This window comes from Cebidichthys violaceus, unplaced genomic scaffold (assembly GCF_023349555.1).
Source record: "Cebidichthys violaceus isolate CVI_PGR_0920_01 unplaced genomic scaffold, fCebVio1.0.p SCAF_87, whole genome shotgun sequence".
Classification (NCBI taxonomy): domain Eukaryota; kingdom Metazoa; phylum Chordata; class Actinopteri; order Perciformes; family Stichaeidae; genus Cebidichthys; species Cebidichthys violaceus.
In genome coordinates, this window is record NW_027176972.1 from 438,171 (window position 1) to 460,332 (window position 22,162).

The following is a 22,162-nucleotide window of genomic DNA, read 5'->3' on the forward strand; positions in this document are numbered from 1 at the left end:
GGATCTTATAGGTCTGCTCTGCGCTCACAGTCTGAAGGCTTAATGAAATATAATCCCCAAAGAAAAGGCATGACCTAAAAAGACTTAAGAGTCATACTGCAGCCCAGTTAGGTCTGCAGCTGGAATACAATGTGTTTTTACCATTAGGCATTGTTATTATAACTGTGAGTAGTTCCTATTTGAGAGAACATTAGTCTCTGTCGATCCATCTGCGACATGAGTGAAAAAGAAATAAGTCAAAGCTGAAAGAGCAAAAACAATTAGCAAACTTTAATTTTCCAAGATCATCAACAGGAGAATTCTCGTGAGCGTAATCACAGAAGTACGAACATCGATCAGCAGATATGCAAAAATGGTGCAGACACAAAACTGGTTCACTTCAGGTCTAAACAGCAAGAAGCCAAACAAAGACTTTCACAGCAAAAAAAAAAAAAAAAAAATGTATAAGAGGAAAACATCCAACTCAAAAAGTGACCCTCTAGTCACAGGACATGCACAAACTACTGTGTGTGTGTGTGTGTGTGTGTGTGTGTGTGTGTGTGTGTGTGTGTGTGTGTGTGTGTGTGTGTGTGTGTGTGTGTGTGTGTGTGTGTGTGTGTGTGTGATGCAGTCGACATTTATCTGTATTTTTCTATATTCTTTAAAAGACTTCGACTTTAAATAAGTCAACAAATGAGTGCTTCTAGTAATGATGATTTTATCCAGATATGATGCTACATAAATTTAGAGAGTAAACAGACAAATTCATAGAGTATCAAATAATTTGATGTCCTATGCAGAGAGATGTACTGACGCACAGCTGAAGTTGTCCAAAAACCTCACCTGCTTTGGTTATTAATTCATTATTGTGGGAATAAAAACAGGTAAAATAGCTCGTTAGTGACACTTTTTTGTTTTTTTCTGAAATGCATTGAAATCCCTGTAGCTGCTTTCTTCTTCTTCTTCTTCTTCTTCTTCTTCTCTCATTCTGAGCGCTCTGTACGAGCGTTCATGACGGGATGTTAAGCTTATTGAAAGCAGCTTTAGGTTCAGAGGTCAAGTAGCTCGTCAGGAAAACGACTCCAGGTCTGACAGGGATTGTTTTCAGTGTTGTGCGTTTCGATGGCATGAGAACATAAGTAGTTATTACACCGCATAAGAACATTAAATACTGACTTACAACATATGCAGGTGAAACTAAAAAACACACAAATGTTTATCAAAGTTACAGAACAAACTTAACTGTTCAGCCCATGACATGATGAGTGCAAGACTTAAGGACAACAAAAATAAATAATAAATAATAAATAGGGGAAGACCACAATGTCTGGTCGGGTCATCGTGTCTTAAGAGCTTTTTTTTGCCAAATTCCACAGTGCACGTACAACGTGCACGTACGACGTATAGCCCCTGTAATCACGGGGGCTTTCTGAAATATTAAATACTCACGATCATCTGACACGGTGAACTCTTCAACACATCACCGAGACGCGGCGATACAAGTTCTCACCCTCCTTCGTACCGCCGAGTCCATCGGCGTGAAAACTCGACGTCGTGATTTCTGTCATAAAAGTGATTACTTCACTCGCTTTACTGCGATAATCAGGCGCTTAACTTAACACGGAAATAATCTCATGTATGCATGTTGTTGTTTTAATTTTTGGAGGAGGAGTCTTTGGGCTGGCAACCTCTTTGATTTGGCTTATTTGATGCATTTAGCTTTTTATGCTCAAGATGACCCCCCGTCTGCTCGCTTTAGGGTCAGCGGAGAAGAATGTCCGCTTCCTTCAGTTGTGAGTTATGGTGTTCACTTTCACTCTTTTGCAGCACTAAGAAGATACACTTAGAAGAACAAAAACCTAACCTTGTCTCACTAAACTCATTCTCTTCGGAGCTCACCTCCTCAGACCAGGAGACAAAGACGTTTTTCTTTTACATTTACGCTTTTTTAAAATCTAAATTCCACCACTTGTTCTTCGCAGAACGGCCAGCTACACCAGCTTGCGTCACAGAGTACCTCAATGAAAACCGATGTGATCCTCACATTTCATTTGAGCTCCTTGAGGCACAACACCGCACGCGCTTTTGGAGTTCACTTGATCAGCCAAAACGGCGTTTCCACGCTCTTCTCTCCCGGATGCTCGGACGCGATCAAATGCAGAGCCTCAATTCAAACCCTTTGAGTTTAATAGTTGCCGTATCGACTGCTTTCAAGAGTTGTGTCCCCTCTTTTGTTTCCTCCCTCCTCACTCTCCAAGTCACACAGAAGACGTCCTGTCGAAGTTAGCTTGGAGGACATTTGTGTGAGACGCTTTTTTTTTTTCCCCCTCCATCTTTTGGAGCAAGATTCCCAAAAATCATACCGCCTGGAGATCCCAGAGGGTTCGGGGACCCGTGATGGACAAGATGACACAGCCACCACCACCAACCCCCCACCACCACCACCACCCTCCAGAATCGTTCGGACCTTCCACCCTCCCTGACCCGTCGAAGGTCTCGCCTCTCCGACTGCGCTGCTCCGTCAACGGCAGTTTCCTCCTCGCGTGTGAGCAGCAGAGCCTCCTCTACCTCCACCAGCCCGACGCTCTCTTCCTGTCCGGCTCTACTCCCATTGTCGCTCTCACTCTTGTGATTGGTTGCTTTCTCACGGTCTCTCTCCTGTTACTTTCACACAGTGGTGCTTCGGTTGTAGCAGTGGAAAACGGGTATCCATGGTTTGTTCTTTTTTTCTTTTTTTTTTAGTTATTACCCAGAATAAAATGCCATTGAACTAAGCTTCACACAGGCCTAGCTCCTTTCCAAGCAACCTGAAAGAAAAACACAAAATATGGATATAGAGAATAATACTTATTTGAGGAAATATTCATGAGAATTTTTTTTAAATATTAAAAGAGAAACTTTTTATTTAAAAACAGTTCCATGTTTTGGAAAATGCCTTATTGTCTTTGTTGCAAAGAGTTAAATAAAAAGATCGATACCAATTACTTAGCGTGGAGACGAGGGTTAAACACAGCTGTGAAATACCTGCCGTCTGTTGGCAGGTCGACTTGGGGACACGTTGGATTCAACGGTCCTGATTGTCGTCATGCCGAGTTTGGGGGAAAAAAACGTCTTGCACCAAATACACCGTGCCACGCAGACGCGGCCTGGTACTGGTTCACGCAACGCTGCAAAATCCTGATTTTAAAACAGCCAATTTCCATTGAATTTGCACTTCTTCATGAGGTCAGTTCATCTGTTCTGAACATCCCCAAACAAAAAAAGATCAATTCAAATCCTACTTCCCATGTCTCAGCATTTTTAAGAAATTGATTTAAGACATTTTTATACCAATCAAGGCAATCTTATTTTTAGATTAATATATTCAATGTTCTTTAATACTTTACCTTAATACTAAATGTAACAAAATCTGCCTACTAGCGCTCTTAAAGCTCACTAATGAACACATTACATCACATGTGTTTAATCTGGGCTACTGCTTTACTTACTGTTTGTTTTCACTCTTACAGTTTTGTACAGATTAACTAAATCAGGATCGGCTTTATTTGGTTAATTGTGCCTCCACATGAGAGGAATTTGACTCTTGTGTTTTTCGGCATCTCTCCCAATGTACTTGCACCGAAATAACAGCGAGGGACCAGGGCAACAAAGCTGGAAAGATAATACGAAATAAAACAACGAACGAATTGGCTGCAACGTGTTAATTAATGGAGCTTTAGAGATGCTGATGGGCAGCATTTGTTCCATGGGCCAGGCCAGCTGTTTCCAGTCTTTATGCTAAGCTAAACAGACAGCTAGATAGAGAACTTTATTAATTACAAAATTAAATTTGCACTCAGCAGCCTAAGCACATTGTGGTATCAATGCTCTCATCTAGTTAACTCTTGGCTAAGACGTGAATAAGTTTCCCCCAAAACGTCAAACTACTCCTTCAATGTCAATGAGCCCTGTTGGGTGTAGTCCACGGTGGAGCTACTTACGGTCTAGTACTGGGACAGTCCAGTCACACCGTGTTGGTAGGCCCGCTCCCCCTGGTAGGTGGAGTCCTGGGACAAAGCCACGTCAATCTGCGACTTGAACTCGTCTCCTAGGTAACTGTCCTATAACGGGACAAACAAAAAAAGTGAAAGAGGGCGGTCAACGGTTGCGCCTTCATTTCTTTCCAGGCAGAAAGGGAATTAGTGGTTTTGGACAAAATGTGAGGTCGTTATTTGAAGGAGGAAACCTGGACAAACACTTGGAATATATGTGCTAACAGCCCTGGCGATGGCTACTGATGAATAAACAGACTACCAAAAAAGAGTGCTTCATTAAGTGCACCTACTTAGCACTTCACAAAATCTCTCCAACGCCAAACTGATCATTGAGATGTGTTCACAATGGACGACAGCTCGGTGGACTAACCTGTGAGAGCTCAGGCTGGGAGAGTCCAGGCTGGCTCATCTGAGACGGCTGGCTCATGTTGATGTAGCCCTGAGTCAGAGGTCCCTGGGAGAAGGGCTGGGAGCCCAGATCCTGGCTGGCCTGGCTGCCACTCATGTGGCCACCATGCCGGTCCGCTCCTCCATTTCCTCCACTGTGGTTTCCCATGTTGCCGCGGTTTCTTTGACGCCCACCTCGAGTCCCGCCTCCTCCTCCTCCACCTCCTCCTCCTCCTCCTCCGCTGCCTGCCTTGCCTTTCATTCCTCCACCGCGACCTGGAGGATACAGACGTGCGTTTCAAAGCAGCTTTGAACCGAACATGTAGGCCTTTGAGAACGCCACACGCAGCATTACTCTACAGTTCTACGTCTTAGTCACCTGCTGAGGGCCCATTGGCCTGTCCCATGTACCCAGGTGGAGGTATGGGGGGCATCACAAGGTTGAAGGGGATGGGGATGTTCAGAGACGTCATGGGACCGGGGCCTGTGCCGATCATGCCAATCTGGTCGTGGGTCTGGAAATACATGTTGGACGAGCGTCCTGTAGTGGACAGAGGGACGGGTTAATTGTACTTCCTTATATGGTGGTGTGCAAAGCTAGTTTTGTCACCCCCCCGTCCAAACACATGGCTCTTGTTTCTGTACTTGGGATGCTTTAGTGAACATTCAACCTGTTTGCAACAGACCACCGAAGCGGATACGGTACATGTCCTTTGTTTTAGGGTTTGTCTAACATTTGAAATATAAAAATCAGTGTTTTGTTGAACACTTCTCACCGTTACTGCTGCGGTCATAAACAGATCCAGGAATGAGGGCTTCCCTGGCATCATACATGGCTGTGCTCATGAATCGACCGCCCTGCAAAACGAAAGACAAAGAGGTGCCGTTTTGAGTGGGTTTTTTTGGACATGCCTCATTATTTCTTGCACGTTCACTGATTTATTACCCTGTTGTCTTTTAAGTACTTGTTCTGCTCTAAGTGCACAAGGACATTTTGAATTGCACCCTAAATCCTTCACATGCCCCACAGGAAATTAACATATTCATGACCCAGTTAAGAAACCCATATTTCATCCTTCTATATGCGCTGTGTACGTAATACACACACACACACACACACACACACACACACACAGAACTCACAGGGTTGATGGTGTTGACAAGCTTGCGGGGCTTGCTGAACTGCATGAGGCTCTCCCTCAGATTGTTAAGGGGCCCTTCAACCAGGACCTTCTGCTCCTTGTAGTAGTTCAACAGGTGGTTCCACAGAGGCTGCTTGGACAGGGCTTTGGGGTTTCCCACGATAATCACACCATACCTACGGGACACGAGCAGGAGATGGCTCAAAATTATAGTTAAGGATGCATAGGAATAACAGCGATGGCAATTCAAAAATTACTAAGGAGAATCTGAAATTAAGAATAAACCACAGGCGTAAAAGACCAAAACATTGATGAAGTTAGACAGAGGGCCCTCCGGGGCTCATGCGGGCTGGTGTTGCTGTATTTGCTCTACCTGGCCCTGGTGAGCGCCACGTTGAGCCGTCTGGGATCATTGAGGAAGCCGATGCCCTGGTGCTCATTGGCTCTCACGCAGGACAGAATGATGAAGTCCTTCTCTCTGCCTTGAAAGGCGTCCACGCTGGCTATTTCCACCTCCTACGGGGAGAAATCAGTGGAAACAAAAAAAACTGAATACGGCAACATTTTTCACTAGAATTTACATTAAATTGCTTAAACAGCTTATATGACCTGCCGCTGTCAACTTTGATCATTTCAACCACTGGAAAGTGACGGTCAGCGCCGGCTACAAACTAGAAGTTGCTACCTGATTGTACACTGCTCTTGCTAGTGGGGTTAAACTGCAAAAATATAAGTGACTTTACCTGGTAGAGTTTGGTATGGAGGGAGCCGCTGAACTGCATGTACTGGACCAGGTAGGACCTCTGTCCCTCATAAGGTGTGATGATGCCAATCTGACTGGGTTTGGCTCCAGCTTTCAGCAACCTTGTGGTTATTTTCTCCACATTGGCTGCCTCAGTCCTGCACAGACGAAAGCAGTAGGGCGATCACGCAGATAAGAACAGACTAAATACGCTTGATTGAAACGCCGTACAGAAAGTTAATGCGATGTCTCTTAAGACTAAGCAATGTAAATGTGCCATCGCTGGCTGCATGTGTGTGAGCCGAGGGCTGAAGGTGACTCGTTTCAGGTTTACGTAAACGGTGAAGTCGAGACCTGTTGAGATAGGATGTTCCAGAGCTGGCGATTTCCTCTTGGCCTTGGGTGACATAAAAGAACATGGGCTTGTCAGGCTGCGGCCACTGGAAGTCAAAGCCTTTCTTCACACGGTCCGCTGTGGAGGAGAGACCAACACAGACTCAGGACTGGTGGAGCTGATGTACGGAGAAGTACACCGAGTGGAATTAGCCCGACAGGCTCAGCTGCAGGCTTCACGTGTGTCTATGTATTTACTACAGAACACACACGTAAAATGAACTGGAAAAACATTTGGAGGTAAATGTTCTCCACAGATTCTCTAAATAGATTTATGACTATTTTTTTCCGAAAATTGAAAAGTGAGCTAATGTTAGCTTGACACAAACCACTTGTTTTGGTTGCTACAACAGAAGACGTATCTCTCAATTCATCCGATTGGACAATGGAAAAAAAACTCGAGGCACTCGGCGACACTAAAGCAGCTTCACTCTCACAGAAAACAATTAGAAGAAGGCTGCTAAAAAAAAAAAAAGCGTTAGTTAAATTCTAAAGAACGTTTGTTTTCGTCTCACCGGCAGTGACTCCGTTCTGCAGAGAGCCCTCATAGAAGATGTTGGAGGGGAAGGCGCTGAGGGCCGGATGCATGCGGTACTGGACCTGCAGACGGATCGGCCGGATCCCCAAAACTACCAGACGCTCAAACAGAGACTGGGACAGACCTGCTTTTGCTGCCTTCTTACACATCACCACGGGGCCCAGCTGGCAGTGATCACCCACCAGAATCAACTGTGGAATGACAGCAGCTTAGGCAGAGAACTGATGACACAGACTATCCAGATGTACCTTCACTCATGAAGCTCCTACCTGTTTGGCCCCCAGGACGACAGGCACCATGCACTCGGGTTCAGTGGCCTGAGTGCTCTCATCAATCAGGATTGAGCGGAACTGCATCTTGGCCAGACGGGGATCCCCGGCCCCGACGCAGGTAGAGCAGATCACATCGGCGTTCTGGGAAAAGCGAATGGAATAAAGTAGAAATATTACTTGTTGCAAAAGATCTTTATAAACCATTTCTATGAAACATACTCTGGTTCCTTAATTAGCATAAAAAGCACTTAACCATACAACCACATCTAAGGTGATGTATTCTCACAAACTGGAAAGTATCTGGTAGCACTTTGAGTTCAGTAAGATCAGTCTTAATACCATAAGCAGCTCCCTCTCAGCGGTGCGTCTCAGAGCTCTGTAGCGCTTCTCGTCCGAGGAGGACAGCTCTCCGGTCTCGTCCTTCAGCTGTTGGAGCTTCTGAAGTTCTGGCATGCTGCAGGTATGAAAAGTCCAATACAGCGCGAGTTCAACGGTGCAAAGACTTACGTCTGTAACCAGGTCTGTTACTGAGCGAACCGGAATTATTTCAGACCACAAATGATCATATCTGTACTTCCTGGACTTACCACCCACCCCTAATTAGACTGGTGTGTATACAAGTATATGCATATCTGACAGTAGTGTACACACACACACACACACACACACACACACACACACACACACACACACACACACACACACACACACACACACACACACACACACACACACACACACACACACACACACAAAAAAGGGCAAAGTTGTTATCCAATCGTAGCCATTACGCGTCACCTGTCCATGTTACGGGTCTGGTTGTGCAGAGCCAGGAAGGACACGGGCGAGTCGATAGCCTCCCTGCTCTTGGCGCACAGCCTCACAACCTTCAGGCCCGTCTGATGGATCTTCTCCGTCAGCTGGTCGACGGCGATGTTACTGGGAGCGCACACCAGCACTGGCCTGGCGGGGACAAAAGTTACAACACCGGTAAGCATAACACGTAGGCAAACCGTCCTTCAAGAACATCAATGAGGATCATGCCAGCACGTACATGCAAAGTCATAAAAGACGTGCGTCTTACCCGTTGCCCTGTCTGGCCAGGTGGTAGACGACGGTCGCTGAGGTCACCGTCTTCCCCGTGCCAGGAGGACCCTGGATCAGACTGAGAGGACGCTGCAGCACCGTCTTCACAGCGTACACCTGCGTTACAACAACGATGTGAACCCAGAGGGGCGAAAGACCTAAAATGCTTCAGACAGTCACACTACACCAGGGGTCACTAATAGGCGGACCGCGGTCCGGATCCGGAACCCAGACGCCGTTGTATCCGGACCCAGGACATAAAACCGATAGATAATTGAGAATTATTACATTTTGACGGAGCGCTTGTATTTTAACCGGCGCAGCTTTTTCAGCCTTTACGGTACTTGTTCTGCAGCGTAAATCACATCATGTGATGCAGCTCAGCCAATCAGATATGGGTATTCTGACAAGTTCCCTGACTCGAGTGAGATGTAGACACACAGGATGGAGACGAGGAATGAGAACGAAGGGCAGGAGAATAATGGAGACAAATTGTCTCATGAATGCGATTTGACGTTAGCTCATGCATGCGATTTTGAAGGGCTTTTATTTTGAAATGCTACATCAGAATGTCCTGGTTCTCTCTGAGTGACACCTTGAGGTGGTCTGCTATTAAGATGCACATTTTTCAAACACACACACACACATATATATGGCACTAAATAGCGTAATTTAGATATTATTGTAATGTTCCGGACCTTTGCCCGAAGAGATTTTCTCAATCTGGACCTTTTGGAACGTTAATTGAATACCCCTGCACTATATGAAGGAGTTATACTCACTTTGGGACAGGAGTGAGCTGTGTGTGAACTCTGTTATGTTGTTTGTGTGATCTGTAATGTAGGGCAGGTCATAGGTAGGACTTGTATATAGAGAAGTCTCTCACGTGTCTCTCTCTGACTCACCTGCGAGTGGTTCAGGTCAGGCAGGCCTTGGGCGGTGAAGCGTTTGGGCAGCTGACACTTGATGACCACGTCCTCGACCTCGTGACCCAGCAGCTTGTGGTAAATGTAACCCGACACTGAAGTTTCATCCACGGCAAACGTCTTCAGGGCACTCTGCATCCTGGATGAGGAAGACGGGGGATATCGAGATGGAAGTCATGAACCGCAAAAACCTTCGCCAAAATCAACTGCCCCAAAACATTTGCTTTTCTCGTGAATACCTGTCAAAGGAAGTGGACTTCCACACAAAGTCAACCTGAAAGTTGTGCGGGATCTCCACTGGAGCGCCGGCGCTGCTCCTCAGCTCTATGGCAATCTCATCGCCATAGTCTGGTACCTTAAGTCAAGGAAGAGACAACCAACGCTGGGAGCATTGGGTGATGTGTGAGCCATTTGTCAGTGCATGAAGGAATCAAGTACATAAATGAATCTTTGAAAATAAGGCATTTTACTGCAAGCTAAAACAATGTAGCATCACCTCACCCGAGTCAATCTGCATTTTATTCTGGAGTTATTGATACAGTTCATACCAATGATTGTGATGATATTCAACCTCAGGCCTTTATTGCCCAAGTACTGGACCTATTAACCAACAGCTGATGAGCAAAACCTAAATTTGCTTTCAAAAACCGCTGCAAGGAAGACACAAGTTTGCAGACATTGTTGTAGTTTCCTACAGCTGCCTCTAGATGTTACTAAAAAGTCATTTTATTGATGGCCTGTTAAGTTCAACTTAACAATAATGATAATATATAACAACATGGCCTATTGTAACAGCCATAAGGATACTATCAGGGACTTTGATGACGTGTCCAATGCCTTTCCATGGAGGAGCCAGGTCTCCTTTGTACCTCAGGCAAATTTCATCTCCCTGCATCAGACGCATGTCTTCAGGACGGAAGATGACGTGGACAAAAAAAAAAAAAAAAAAAGAGAGAGAGATGACTCGTTTAAGTAAACATCACTGCATGTGAGTTAAAGCAACATTTAAGACATTTTTATTATGCTTTTTTTGTCACTTCTTTTAGAGTGTGGTCGGAGTAACAAAGAAATATTCCTCGTAGACAAAGTACGATGATGATAACAATGGAAACTAATAAATACACACCTGAGTCGGTCTTGGGGAGACTGAAATAAGCAATCCTCTTTTTGTTCAGGCCCAAGTCCCATCTGACAGTGATGTTGTCTTGAGTCTGTTAGGAAGCAACATTCAAATTCAAAATTCAAGCAACAGAAGTGTAGTTTTTGGATGGAAAAAGCTGAATATCAACTGAAACAAAGTAATTGACCATACCTCTAAGAAGAGCAACAAAAACAACTCCGGCTTTATGGAATAAATATATTTCAACTGAATCGGTTCGTTGATTAATTGATTATCTGTAAATTACTCATTGACAAACACACACAGAACAAATGTTTTCATATACAAATTCATATTTTTTTTTTTTTTCCCCTCGACCTGAGACTCTTTGAGCTTCTTATCGTAGTCGGCCTCCAGCTTCACAAGAGGACCAAAGATGTTCTGGTACTGGTAGGCGTCCTCGTAGCGGAGCAGCACATGTTGGGGCTCCTCGTCGACACCGGGCTTCTCCAGGTCCTCCAGGGTCGCGGTGGGATTTTCCTACCAAAACAAAAAAAACACACACACACACACACACACACACACACACACACACACACACACACACACACACACACACACACACACACACACACACACACACACACACACACACACACACACACACACACACACACGAGATGAGAGAGTGTTTTCTTTTAATACGCTCAAATTTAGACGATCGAGACGTTTTGACGTGCCACAGCAGCAAAAGCACAGGTGTAAGTAATACATTGAACGGCGGCTGAATTCCAATTAGCTGCTTCAGTTTCAGGGTCCTGGTGTTGTGCATACCGGCTCCCTGTCATGGCTTACTGGGGCACTTTAATAGAACTGAGCCATTGTTAATGTTAACAGCGACATCTGTGCCGACAAGTTCAAATGTCTGCTGTAAAAAAGGTCAATGAGCACATAGAAAATAAATAACCAAAAACTGTTCGGTATATGCGACTATGTATACGACAGGAAACTATAAAAAAAAAAATTTGAAACACAGGCACGAAACAGGAAGTGGAAACGAACAGAATAGCTCAGTAAAGCTATATGCAGCAAACCCGACTATATCTGGTTGACTGTTTAGATAAGCCCAACCCATAATCAAATTCAAGTTATGCAGGTCTAGAATATTTACATAGTACAATGATGGGTGTGTGTGTGTGTGTGTGTGCGTGCGCTACGACGGTTACTTCGCCGTACCTTCCACAGCTCTTCCAGCTTGTTGATCTGCTGGGCGGTGATCTGACGAGCCCTGAGCTGCTCCTGCTCCGAGGGGATCTTCACCAGCCAGGACAGGAAGCAGCGGTCCTGGATGAGAGGCTGCCACTGTGAGCTGTCCCAGTTGATGTCCTTCAGGCTGCTCTGGCTGGCGCATGGCTGCCTGCGTTACAACGAACAAAAAAAAAACAAAACACAAATGTTAAACAATAAAAACGGGGAAATCTGTATTCCCCTCGATTGCCCCATGAGCAGGAAGGTCAGGTCAGTTACACAACCCCCCCCCCCCCCCCTTTTACCTGCACAGTAGCACCACTACAGAGTCGGCTTTGGCGGGGATGAAGCCCAGGAGGAAGACGTTGCGACAGCCGCAGTTGTAGCACTCCAGCACCGTTTCCCCCAGAGGGCCGTCCTTGTGCAAGGTCACCTCCTTGGACTTCGCTCTCACCAGGTGGTTTACAATGTGGCTAAAAGAGAAGTGTGGGATTGTGGGTGTTTTCTACATTATTTATGCTTCCTTACACACACAGGTTGACTGCTCAAGAATATAGCAAAAAATATCTCTAAAAATGCACTAATTATATAATTATGACCCCTAAAAACATAAGAAAAAGTTCAGTTTCTGTATACATTGAACTATGTATTTGAGGAGACCGGGTGTTTATAGGCATTCCTCTCATTCAAAGACATGAATAGTGTCTTGCTGATGTTTTTAGGTTTGTTACAAGGCTGATTCAGAAGAGCACCTAATGAAGAAATTAGTCCAATTAAGATTTGCTTTGGATCAATAGGTTGACTTACTTCAGAGAGACCTCAAAAGTCAGAAAACAAAATGTTTTTTAATGATGTTTTTAACTCCTCATAACCACCTGTTTCTCCTGCTGTGATGGTGTTGTACCTGTAGAATGACCCAGTCCCAGTGCATTCAGCTCAGTACAGCAACACGGAGGGTCAACTTTAACACTGATAAGTCCGTCCGTCTTACCTGCCGGATGTGTTTCCACGGCCATTACAAAACCATTTCTTGCTGGTGTTGCAGTAGACCACACAGGCTGGATCATGAATACCACAGTAACTGAAAAAAAGAAAAGAAAAAAGAAACACGAAGCGCTGCTGTTATTAAGAGCATGGATCACTTTAAAATCTACGTCAGCCAGCAAAACAAGAAAAATAAGCACATAACACCGACTCAATTTGGATTATACTGCAACAGCGCTGTTGTCGCAACATTTACTGATGCAACTAAGACCAAAGCGACGCAGCAATCCATCTTATAGACGCTCTAAAGCAATAACACATGAGTGCACAAAGTCATTTTTCTTTTTTTCCCATTTTTGGGAACAAACAACAGAGTGACTTGCAGTAGCTGATGGGATGGACTTTGAAAATATTGCATATTAAATATATATATAATAATAATAATATTAATGAGAGCCAAGCAATACATCTGCAACTTACAGGTATGTATATGTATTTTTTTGGTAGCGATTGTTAGAAATCAAAAGTCAAAGGAAACATAATTAAAAATGTTATAGGTTTTGTTACGAAAATTGATACGAACCAATAGATTTTTTTCAAACTCTCAAATATGAATATTGGTATCAGCCTCAAAAAGCCTGTACCTATGGGCTACAGCGTTGATGTGACTGTGACTGTCATGTGAGTGTTGCGTATCCAGTTTGTATTTATGGCACTTGATCAGCAAAATACACACCAAAAATAAAACATCTATATAACAATGATAGAGAAAACTGAGGACCTTTGTTTTCACTGTCAAGACTTCAGGAAAAACAATTTAAAACATTTGCATCGGCTACTGATCTGCTGGTGAAAGACATAATGATCCATCACTGGTTCTATAAACTCACAATCTAGGCAACTAATAATGTCTCCGATGACAGACACACACACACACACACACACACACACACACACACACACACACACACACACACAGCCAAACTAACAGCTGGCGGCCGACTCGTTAGTCAAAGCGCACACAAGCTGCAATAATAGTGACTAACAATGGTTGACGATAAGACGTCGAACAAGATGTTCTAATATTGTGGCTTTCTGTGCCATCTGTAGAGTGTGTGAGTGTCTGCAGAGGAGTGTGTGTGTGTGTGTGTGTGTGTGTGTGTGTGTGTGTGTGTGTGTGTGTGTGATGCCCAGAACAGAACAGAATAGACAGAAATCAGCTCGTTGAGATGACATGGTATGCCTGGTCATTGGCTGAGAATGAGGGGGAAACTATCAGATTGAGCTTTTTATAAATGTTATGGCTATTTGAAAAGTTCTATGTTCAATTTTAAATAGTTTTAAAAAAACATTTTAAACAGTTTTCTGTTGATTATTTTCAGACATTCCCACGACCCACCGAGACTCAACCGAGTATAAAAAGGAGGCGATATAGTCACATATAATAACAACAACAACCATTTTAAAAAACTGCAAAAATAATATGACAGCAAGTGATTATTGTTCAGAGCTTTGCTCCTTATCATTACGGTACCTGCAGGCATGTAGAGGCAGATCCTTGGTGTAGTAGGTGTCCTCCTCATCCTCCTCAAAGTTCAACTCCGCGAGCAGCTGACTGGCTTTGATGACGGGGTCGTCGCCGTTCTGTAGTATTCCGTCAGGGCCGTTAACCTGGGGAGACAGACGTACACAATCCCCAACTATGAACTGGAACTACGTGTCAACAGCGCTTGGGACTAACTAGCAATCAAGGATCACAGATAGACAATGAGCTTGTGCATTAAAACTGGACAAGTCAGCGAGACACATACAGCTTTAGACGGTCTTATATTTAACCGTCTGTCGCGTCAACTAACGGTCTGCTGACAGCGATATCAAACCGACTGTATCCACGTTATGTGTCGCTACAGATCTGATTGTTGTTGTCAGAGGGCATTCAGTATTTAGTGCATAAATTACAGAAGAAAAAAACACATTTAAAAAACGTTTAATAATTAGTGTAAATATGGCCATTTGAGGTAGATCTGCCACACTAGCGGATCCCTGACACTCCTGCTTTGTATGTCAACACAGTTGACATGCTAGCTGTGTCAGCTAAGCTAGCTGTGCTGTCAGCTAGCATGCTAGCCAATTAGCGGGAATAGGCATGGTAACAGATGGGAGGCGTCACCATGCTAACCGGGAGGTAGCCAGCGGTTGTTGTTGTTGTTGTTGTTAGCTAATTCAACGTTTTGTCAACGCAGGAGCAGACGTATTTGTGATTCCGCGCCGCCACAAACGACCGCACAACCGCACACACCTGGTGGTCCAGCTGGCTCTGGGTCTGGCCTTGGGTCTGGGTCTGGGTCTGGCTCGGCAGGGTGAAATCGGTGAAGTCGTACTCGGAGCCCTGGGTGTCCGCTCCCAGCAGCTCGGCTTCCTCGGTGTCGAGGAACGTTAGAGTCTGCGAGCTCGGCCCGTACGCCTCGACACTCATGTTGTTGCCTTCTTGTTGCCGGTATTTAACCAACGACTATTACTACAGACTGTTGCTATTCCGGAGGACACCGAATAACTGAGAGAACACTACAAACACTGGGAGGTGGGAGAGATAGAGAGAGGCTGCATTCCGTTTGTCTTCTCCCCCCCCCCCCCCTGCACGTCTCCTCTCCTCTCTCACTACCACTTATCTCCTACAGTAAGTCATCTGTAGGAAGCACACACGTGAGCCGAATATAAATTTCTCACATGGTCATAAAAGTCCCTTTCTGTCATTAAATCAGTCGAACCATTAATACATAGAACTGCAACAAATGTGGAAGGAGTCAAAGAGATATGAAGCCTATTTAAAGATTTTCATTTTTTTGTATTTTATTCGACAGGGTCAATGCTGTGATTAAAAAAATAAAATAAAACCGTAAATGATCCAGAGTTAGACTGGAAGCCTTGCAAATGTGTTCTTCTTATTTTCATCATAATGTCATAATAATGTTGTTAGAAATAGAATAAAATGACATAGTTCAAAAAATGTACACACAACATATATATTATAATAATCCAGAACACATCCATCCATAAATCATGCCACAGGTATACATTTTAAAGTAAAAAAACAAACAAACACAGCAACGGAAGGAATAAAGATCGACAGGCGGACATTATTCATTTTCTCTTTATTTCTACTTATGTGGGAACATCAGTGTAGATACAGTGGCTTGCAAGAGTATTCATACCCCTTGAACTTTTCCACATTTTGTCACATTACACGCCACAAACATAAATATATATTTTATTGGAATTTTATGTGAAAGACCAACACAAAGTGTCACACAATTGTGAAGTACAAAGAAAATTATACATGACTTTAAATTTTTTTCACAAATAAAAAACTGAAAAGTGCAGTGTGCAAAATTATTCAGCCCCCTTTTCTCTGAGTGCAACCAATTGCCTTCAGAAGTTGCCTGATGACTGCTGAATGATTGAATGTTGACCTAATGACTAAATAGAGTCCACCTGTGTGTAATCTAATCTCAGCACAAATACAGCTGTTCTGTGACGGCCTCAGAGGTTTGTTAAGAGAACATTGGGGAGCAAACAGGACCATGAAGTCCAAGGAACACACCAGACAGGTCAGAGATAAAGTTGTGGAGAAGTTTAAAGCAGGGTTAGGCTATAAAAAGATTTCCCAAGCTTTGAACATCTCACGGAGCGCTGTTCAATCCATTATCCGGAAATGGAAAGAGTATGGCACAACTGCAAACCTACCAAGACACGGCAGTCCACCTAAACTTACAGGCCGAACAAGGAGAGCACTGACGAGAGATGCAGCCAAGAGGCCCATGGTGACTCTGGACGAACTGCAGAGATCCACAGCTCAGGTGGGCGAATCTGTCCACAGGACGACTATTGGGCGTGCACTCCACAAATCTGGCCTTTATGGAAGAGTGGCAAGAAGAAAGCCATTGTTAGAAGAAAACCATAAGAAGTCCCGTTTGCAGTTTGCCAGAAACCATGTGGGGGACACAGCAAACATGTGGAAGAAGGTGCTCTGGTCAGATGAGACCAAAATTGAACTTTTTGGCCTAAATGCAAAACGTTATGTGTGGCGGAAACCTAACACTGCACATCACCCTGAACACGCCATCCCCACTGTCAAACGTGGTGGTGGTGGTGGTGGTAGCATTATGCTCTGGGGGTGCTTCTCTTCAGCAGGGACAGGGAAGTTGGTCAGAGTTGATGGGAAGATGGATGGAGCCAAATACAGGGCAATCTTGGAAGAAAACCTGTTGGAGTCCGCAAAAGACTTGAGACTGGGGCGGAGGTTCACCTTCCAGCAGGACAACGACCCTAAACATAAAGCCCAGGGCTACAATGGAATGGTTTAAAACAAAACATATTCATGTGTTAGAATGTCACAGTCCAGACCTAAATCCCATCGAGAATCTGTGGCAAGATCTGAAAACCGCCGTTCACAAGCGCTCTCCGTCTAATCTGACTGAGCTTGAGCTGTTTTGCAAAGAAGAATGGGCAAAAATCTCCGTCTCTAGATGTGCAAAGCTGGTAGAGACATACCCCAAAAGACTTGCAGCTGTAATTGCAGCAAAAGGCGGTTCCACAAAGTATTGACTCAGGGGGGGGGCTGAATACTTTTGCACACTGCACTTTTCAGTTTTTTTTTTTTTTTTTTTTTTTTTAGAAAAAAATTTAAAATCATGTATCATCATGTGTGACACTTTGTGTTGGTCTTTCACATAAAATTCCAATAAAATATATTTATGTTTGTGGCGTGTAATGTGACAAAATGTGGGAAAGTTCAAGGGGTATGAATACTTTTGCAAGCCACTGTATGAACCTTTAAAGGACTGTGTGGGTTTGCTTGGGCTCACTACAAATATTCAGATTTAACACAAAATTGTCTCATTTTTAGATCACATATGATCATTCAGTCAGTGACTTTAAGGAACATTGTTGTTTTAAACTAATAGTTCTTTTTTTTGTGTCCACAGCTGAAACATTGTCCTCATTTACCATCGCCGAACAAGTTAAGACAGCTCTGAGGCTCTCTGTCAAATCCTCAAGTTTCATCTCATACGTTTCTCGTAAGTTTAGAGAGGTGATAAAAAATGGTTTTACTCCTGTGCCAAACAGTGTAGGACTAAATATGCATGCGGTGAGAGTTTTTGATCACTTTTCCTACATGAGACGTTAAACAAAAAAAAACGGTTCAGCAACACGATGTTCCTTTCATGCTGTACAGATCAGGTCAGAACAAGTTCAGCAGGTCTGTGGAACAAGAATGTACAACACGCTGTGTCACCATAACTCACCCTGCACAAGGAATGTGGAAGTAAATACAATATGAAAGTATTTATTGGAAAACTACACAGGGAAAACGCAGTAGATAGTTTCTTTATTCTCACTTTATATACTTCTCACTGCACAGGAATTCTCAATGTCTTCAGACTTAGAAACCTAGCTGCCTTTCTAACATCAAACGTCTATAAATACAGAATTAAAACCTACATTGCTGTCTTTTCATCCTGATGTGTCTGGAATCACTTTAATCGCTTTGTTTTTGCCTTTTCATACAAGTCTTTATTCGTCTACCGGACCGTGACCTTTTTTTTTTTTTTCATGCTTACTTGGTTAGAAACCTTAATTACTGAACGTCAGAATTAACAAATTAAAAAGGCAACATCTGCATTTTGAACTTTGAGCCTCGGAGTAGGCCTGCTCAATGTCCTAAGTCACGTTGTGATCACAGATCAAACAGGATGCTCGCTCCCATTTTTTTTATTTTTTTTGTCATGGGTGTGGTTTCTTTGAGTAACTCAAAATAACATGCACTTGAATATTCAAGGTAGGAACAACAGGAAGGCGAACAAGGCTTGTTCTTTGTGTCAGTGTCAAAGTGCCATTTATAAAACACTTGATATTATCCCTCCAAAGAATTCTATAAAAAAAATGAACAAAATGATGTGTCGTGATGATACAAATCATTCAAAGCTATGAGCAATACTTTTTTCATTAAAAAAAACAGAACAAGATGTTGTACTCAAAAGTATAAGCAGTACAAGTGCGAGCAGTATTTCTACTGAAGATGTCACACAGACAGGGACAAATAAAAACACATGTGTTTTAATAAATGTTTTAATCACACACAGCTGTGAGCTGGCTTTGCACTACATACATAGGACAGACACACAAATTACTTAATATTGATTGTGTGTGCAACATATTCCCTGAGACAAACAAATCATTATATATATGTGTGTGTGTGTGTGTGTGTGTGTGTGTGTGTGTGTGTATGAATCTGTTAATTTCTTCATGTTCCTGTCATTTCAAAGTCATTACAATTCTCTGGTGCAAATACAAGCAAATGCAAGGGAATGTCAGCATGAATCACCCCGACTGGAGAAAAAGGAAAACCTTAAATCAGTGAGCGGACAGACTCACGGGTGGCAGGGGAAGGATGTGACTCAAACAGTCAGTGCAACCGTGAAATGTTCCCACAGTGTTTCAACATATATATAACCTTGTCAATACTACTATTATATCTTAAGTCACATGAATCCCTCTTTCACGTGATACAGCATGTGTTCAACATTTTCACAGTCTCATCAGAGGCAGAACCGTAGAGACATGACCAACAACTTACGGATGCCCACTACTCGCACGCATTCAAACCCATTCGTGCAAGAGACCCAGACCAGGTCTACAATAAACAGATGCTGTAATCAAAACTTGTAAAACCTTCACCTTTTTTTTTTTTTAAAGATACAACACCTGGTTTACAATTTGGAATTGATACAACAGTTAAAAAGCACCCAATTCAGACGCAATCTCCTATTTTTGACAACAAAAAACGTGATAACTCATGCCATTCATTTGCGGAGCTGACGGTTGACGATCTCGGGTCATCGTCACTCGCTGCGCTAGAACTCAGTAGCGCTCATGCCGCCGTTGGTGCTCGTGATTGCGGCGCTCGTTGCGTGTGTGATCCAGTTCCAGCAGTTTCAGCATCTCCTGTATGGCGGCCTGGAGAGCTCTGCCCAGGTCCTGGCTGCTGTAGGGTTTTCCGAGCGGAGGCACATGGATGAAGGCAGAGTGACCCTGCCCCAAGTACAGAGAGGTGTAGTAGGTGTAGTCACACAGGTACCTGCCAAGGGAAGGACGTCAGGTTACGTAAAGTCTGACGTGAGAGTTGAAGGAATACGCACTTAATTTAAATAACTTACATTTTCATTTACTGAATTTCCTTTCTGTTTTTCATAAAAAAAAAGGTCTAAAAACAATACAAAAGTTTGAGACCAACAGGTCTTTTCGCAGCAGAAATTTTGACATGACAATATTAAATTAAAGTATTGTGCATGCTGGCTCACTGAATAGGCTGTGACACACTAAAATAGAACGGGACCATCATTCATTGTATTAGTAACACCTGTGTTTACCCCCGCCATGACATGTCAAAATGGCTGCCGTGAAAAGGGCCCATTGTGCTCTCCGTCTCGCCGGCATGTCATACTTGGACACTTAAACAACGAATCCCCATCACTAAGGTTATTAGCGACACGTGTAGAGTGTGTGTAAATCACATCACTTACCGCCCAGCGTCCTTAGATACAGAAATAGTGACCCCGAGGCCAGAGTCATTGACCCTTTCGCAGACTGTGTCCATGTCCAGGACGGAGTGGATGCAGTCGGGCCCGCTGTCCATGCAGCACTGGGAGGTTGGGCAGAAGCTGCAGTTGTCCAGGCGCTTGTAGCCCTTGTTGTGGCCGCACTGCTCCAGAGCGACAGTGGTGGCTAACCCAGAGACACCGACATGGACCATCAGCTGCTCACAGGACACCCAAAAGACAGAGGTGGCAGAGGTTGTTTTTATTTTTATTGATTGATGGATTTTTAACAACCTTTTGATGGGAAAAAAAAAAATGGGTTTTCCATGTACAGTATTATGTATTGTAATGAATACCTGCGGATCGTGCTCTTTCCACAGAGATGGAAGAAGGCTCTGAACAGCCTGGTATTCAACAGGCACCTCACACACACAAAGGTCTACTGCTTCACCCAGCCCCAATCGCTCCAGTTCCTTAGCACAAAAAAAATATATATATATATATATATATATATATATATATATATATAATTGCAGTCTTAAAAGTTTTTAAATGTCCACAATGAAACTAAATGACAACCCCTTAATCAGGTGAGGGAAAACTCCACCTTAAGTGCATTTTTCTCATTATGAAATTATTTAAATGTAATATTTAGATTAAAAAAAAAAAGTGGATACTGCTTACCTGTACTGCCACCCAGCTGGAGTTCACTGCATGCTTTCCAAAAGGCTCAAAACCTGCATAGAAAAGAGCAGCGACATGATTCTTTACTGCAGCAATGAGACACAGTGCAGCTACGTAAACAATAAAGTGAGTGAAGATGCTTATCTGTTTTGGACATAAGGGTGATTGTAAAAATAAAAAATAAAAAAAGGACTCTTAATTCAAAGTCCAAAGGTTGCAAGTTAAACATTAATTATAGTAGTGGGAGAGGCACAGAATAATTTATTTCTTGCAGTTTAAATAGCAAAAAAAATTACATATTTTTATTCAGTCTCTTCCAGATACAGATCTCTGTTTCCTTATCTAAAAGCAGCACACAGAACCCTGCTCTCCTGACAGCAGCCTTACTCTCTAAACATCAGTGTCGTTACATATTTACAATATGAACACAACCATTGACACAAGCAGAACACTATGAGAGCTGCAACAGCACTGTATTAAAACCAATTAAAACCTCTCACCTGTTACTATTACTTTCTTCTTATTGGCCATTATGCTTGGTTGTTACGACAAAAATGGTCATTGATGTATAATAAGGGAGATCAAATATCCCAAGCACAGAATCCCAGGATTGTTTACGCTGGCTGCTGTTTTTTCTTCTGGCTCGGGGCTTTAAAGGAAGCGACACACCAGACCTGGATGGATCACACTGCCATCTACTGCATGGGCGTGCAATCGTCAACAGCAGTTCATCCCACAGTAATTAATGCCTTTGGCTAAGAAGTGAAGAAGAAAAAAAAACAACAACAAAGGAAGACTCGTGAATTTGTGTTCCTTTAATAACATGCAGCTCAAGACCCTTTTTTTTTTTTTTTTTTTTTTTTTTGGAAAAGACGACGGGAGAGGATAAAAAAACAGCTGATCCTTTTAATCCAACTTGTTTTAATGCAATAGAATAGTAATTCAAGACATGTGTGTGCTGACAATGAAAACCGAGCATCTGCACTGCATTCACAGATTAAAGGTTAGAGAAGCCGCCTTGTTGAAGCTGAAGCGAATGAAAAACAACTT

General features: G+C 43.3%; 2 protein-coding genes across 2 annotated transcripts; both read right to left on the reverse strand.

Moving 5' to 3' along the window:
- Nucleotides 1–255: 255 nt before the first annotated feature.
- Nucleotides 256–15,446, reverse strand: LOC137866595 (regulator of nonsense transcripts 1-like). Its single transcript, XM_068702605.1, has 24 exons — nucleotides 15,130–15,446; nucleotides 14,365–14,501; nucleotides 12,838–12,927; nucleotides 12,152–12,319; nucleotides 11,835–12,015; nucleotides 10,977–11,138; nucleotides 10,626–10,710; nucleotides 10,307–10,405; nucleotides 9,739–9,847; nucleotides 9,479–9,638; nucleotides 8,572–8,690; nucleotides 8,286–8,450; nucleotides 7,827–7,941; nucleotides 7,485–7,628; nucleotides 7,193–7,406; nucleotides 6,639–6,756; nucleotides 6,286–6,442; nucleotides 5,916–6,058; nucleotides 5,544–5,718; nucleotides 5,177–5,258; nucleotides 4,780–4,941; nucleotides 4,384–4,676; nucleotides 3,960–4,079; nucleotides 256–2,786 (listed from the first exon to the last, which is right to left on the reverse strand). The coding sequence occupies exons 1-23, from the start codon at nucleotides 15,304–15,306 to the stop codon at nucleotides 3,963–3,965; spliced, it is 3,372 nt and encodes a 1,123-aa protein (XP_068558706.1). The 5' UTR covers nucleotides 15,307–15,446; the 3' UTR covers nucleotides 256–2,786; nucleotides 3,960–3,962.
- Nucleotides 15,447–18,942: 3,496 nt separating this feature from the next.
- On the reverse strand, nucleotides 18,943–21,748 carry LOC137866599 (pyroglutamyl-peptidase 1-like). Its single transcript, XM_068702610.1, has 5 exons — nucleotides 21,613–21,748; nucleotides 21,113–21,165; nucleotides 20,785–20,901; nucleotides 20,414–20,646; nucleotides 18,943–19,968 (listed from the first exon to the last, which is right to left on the reverse strand). Exons 1-5 carry the CDS (start codon nucleotides 21,641–21,643, stop codon nucleotides 19,752–19,754), a joined length of 651 nt encoding a protein of 216 aa, XP_068558711.1. The 5' UTR covers nucleotides 21,644–21,748; the 3' UTR covers nucleotides 18,943–19,751.
- Nucleotides 21,749–22,162: the final 414 nt, after the last annotated feature.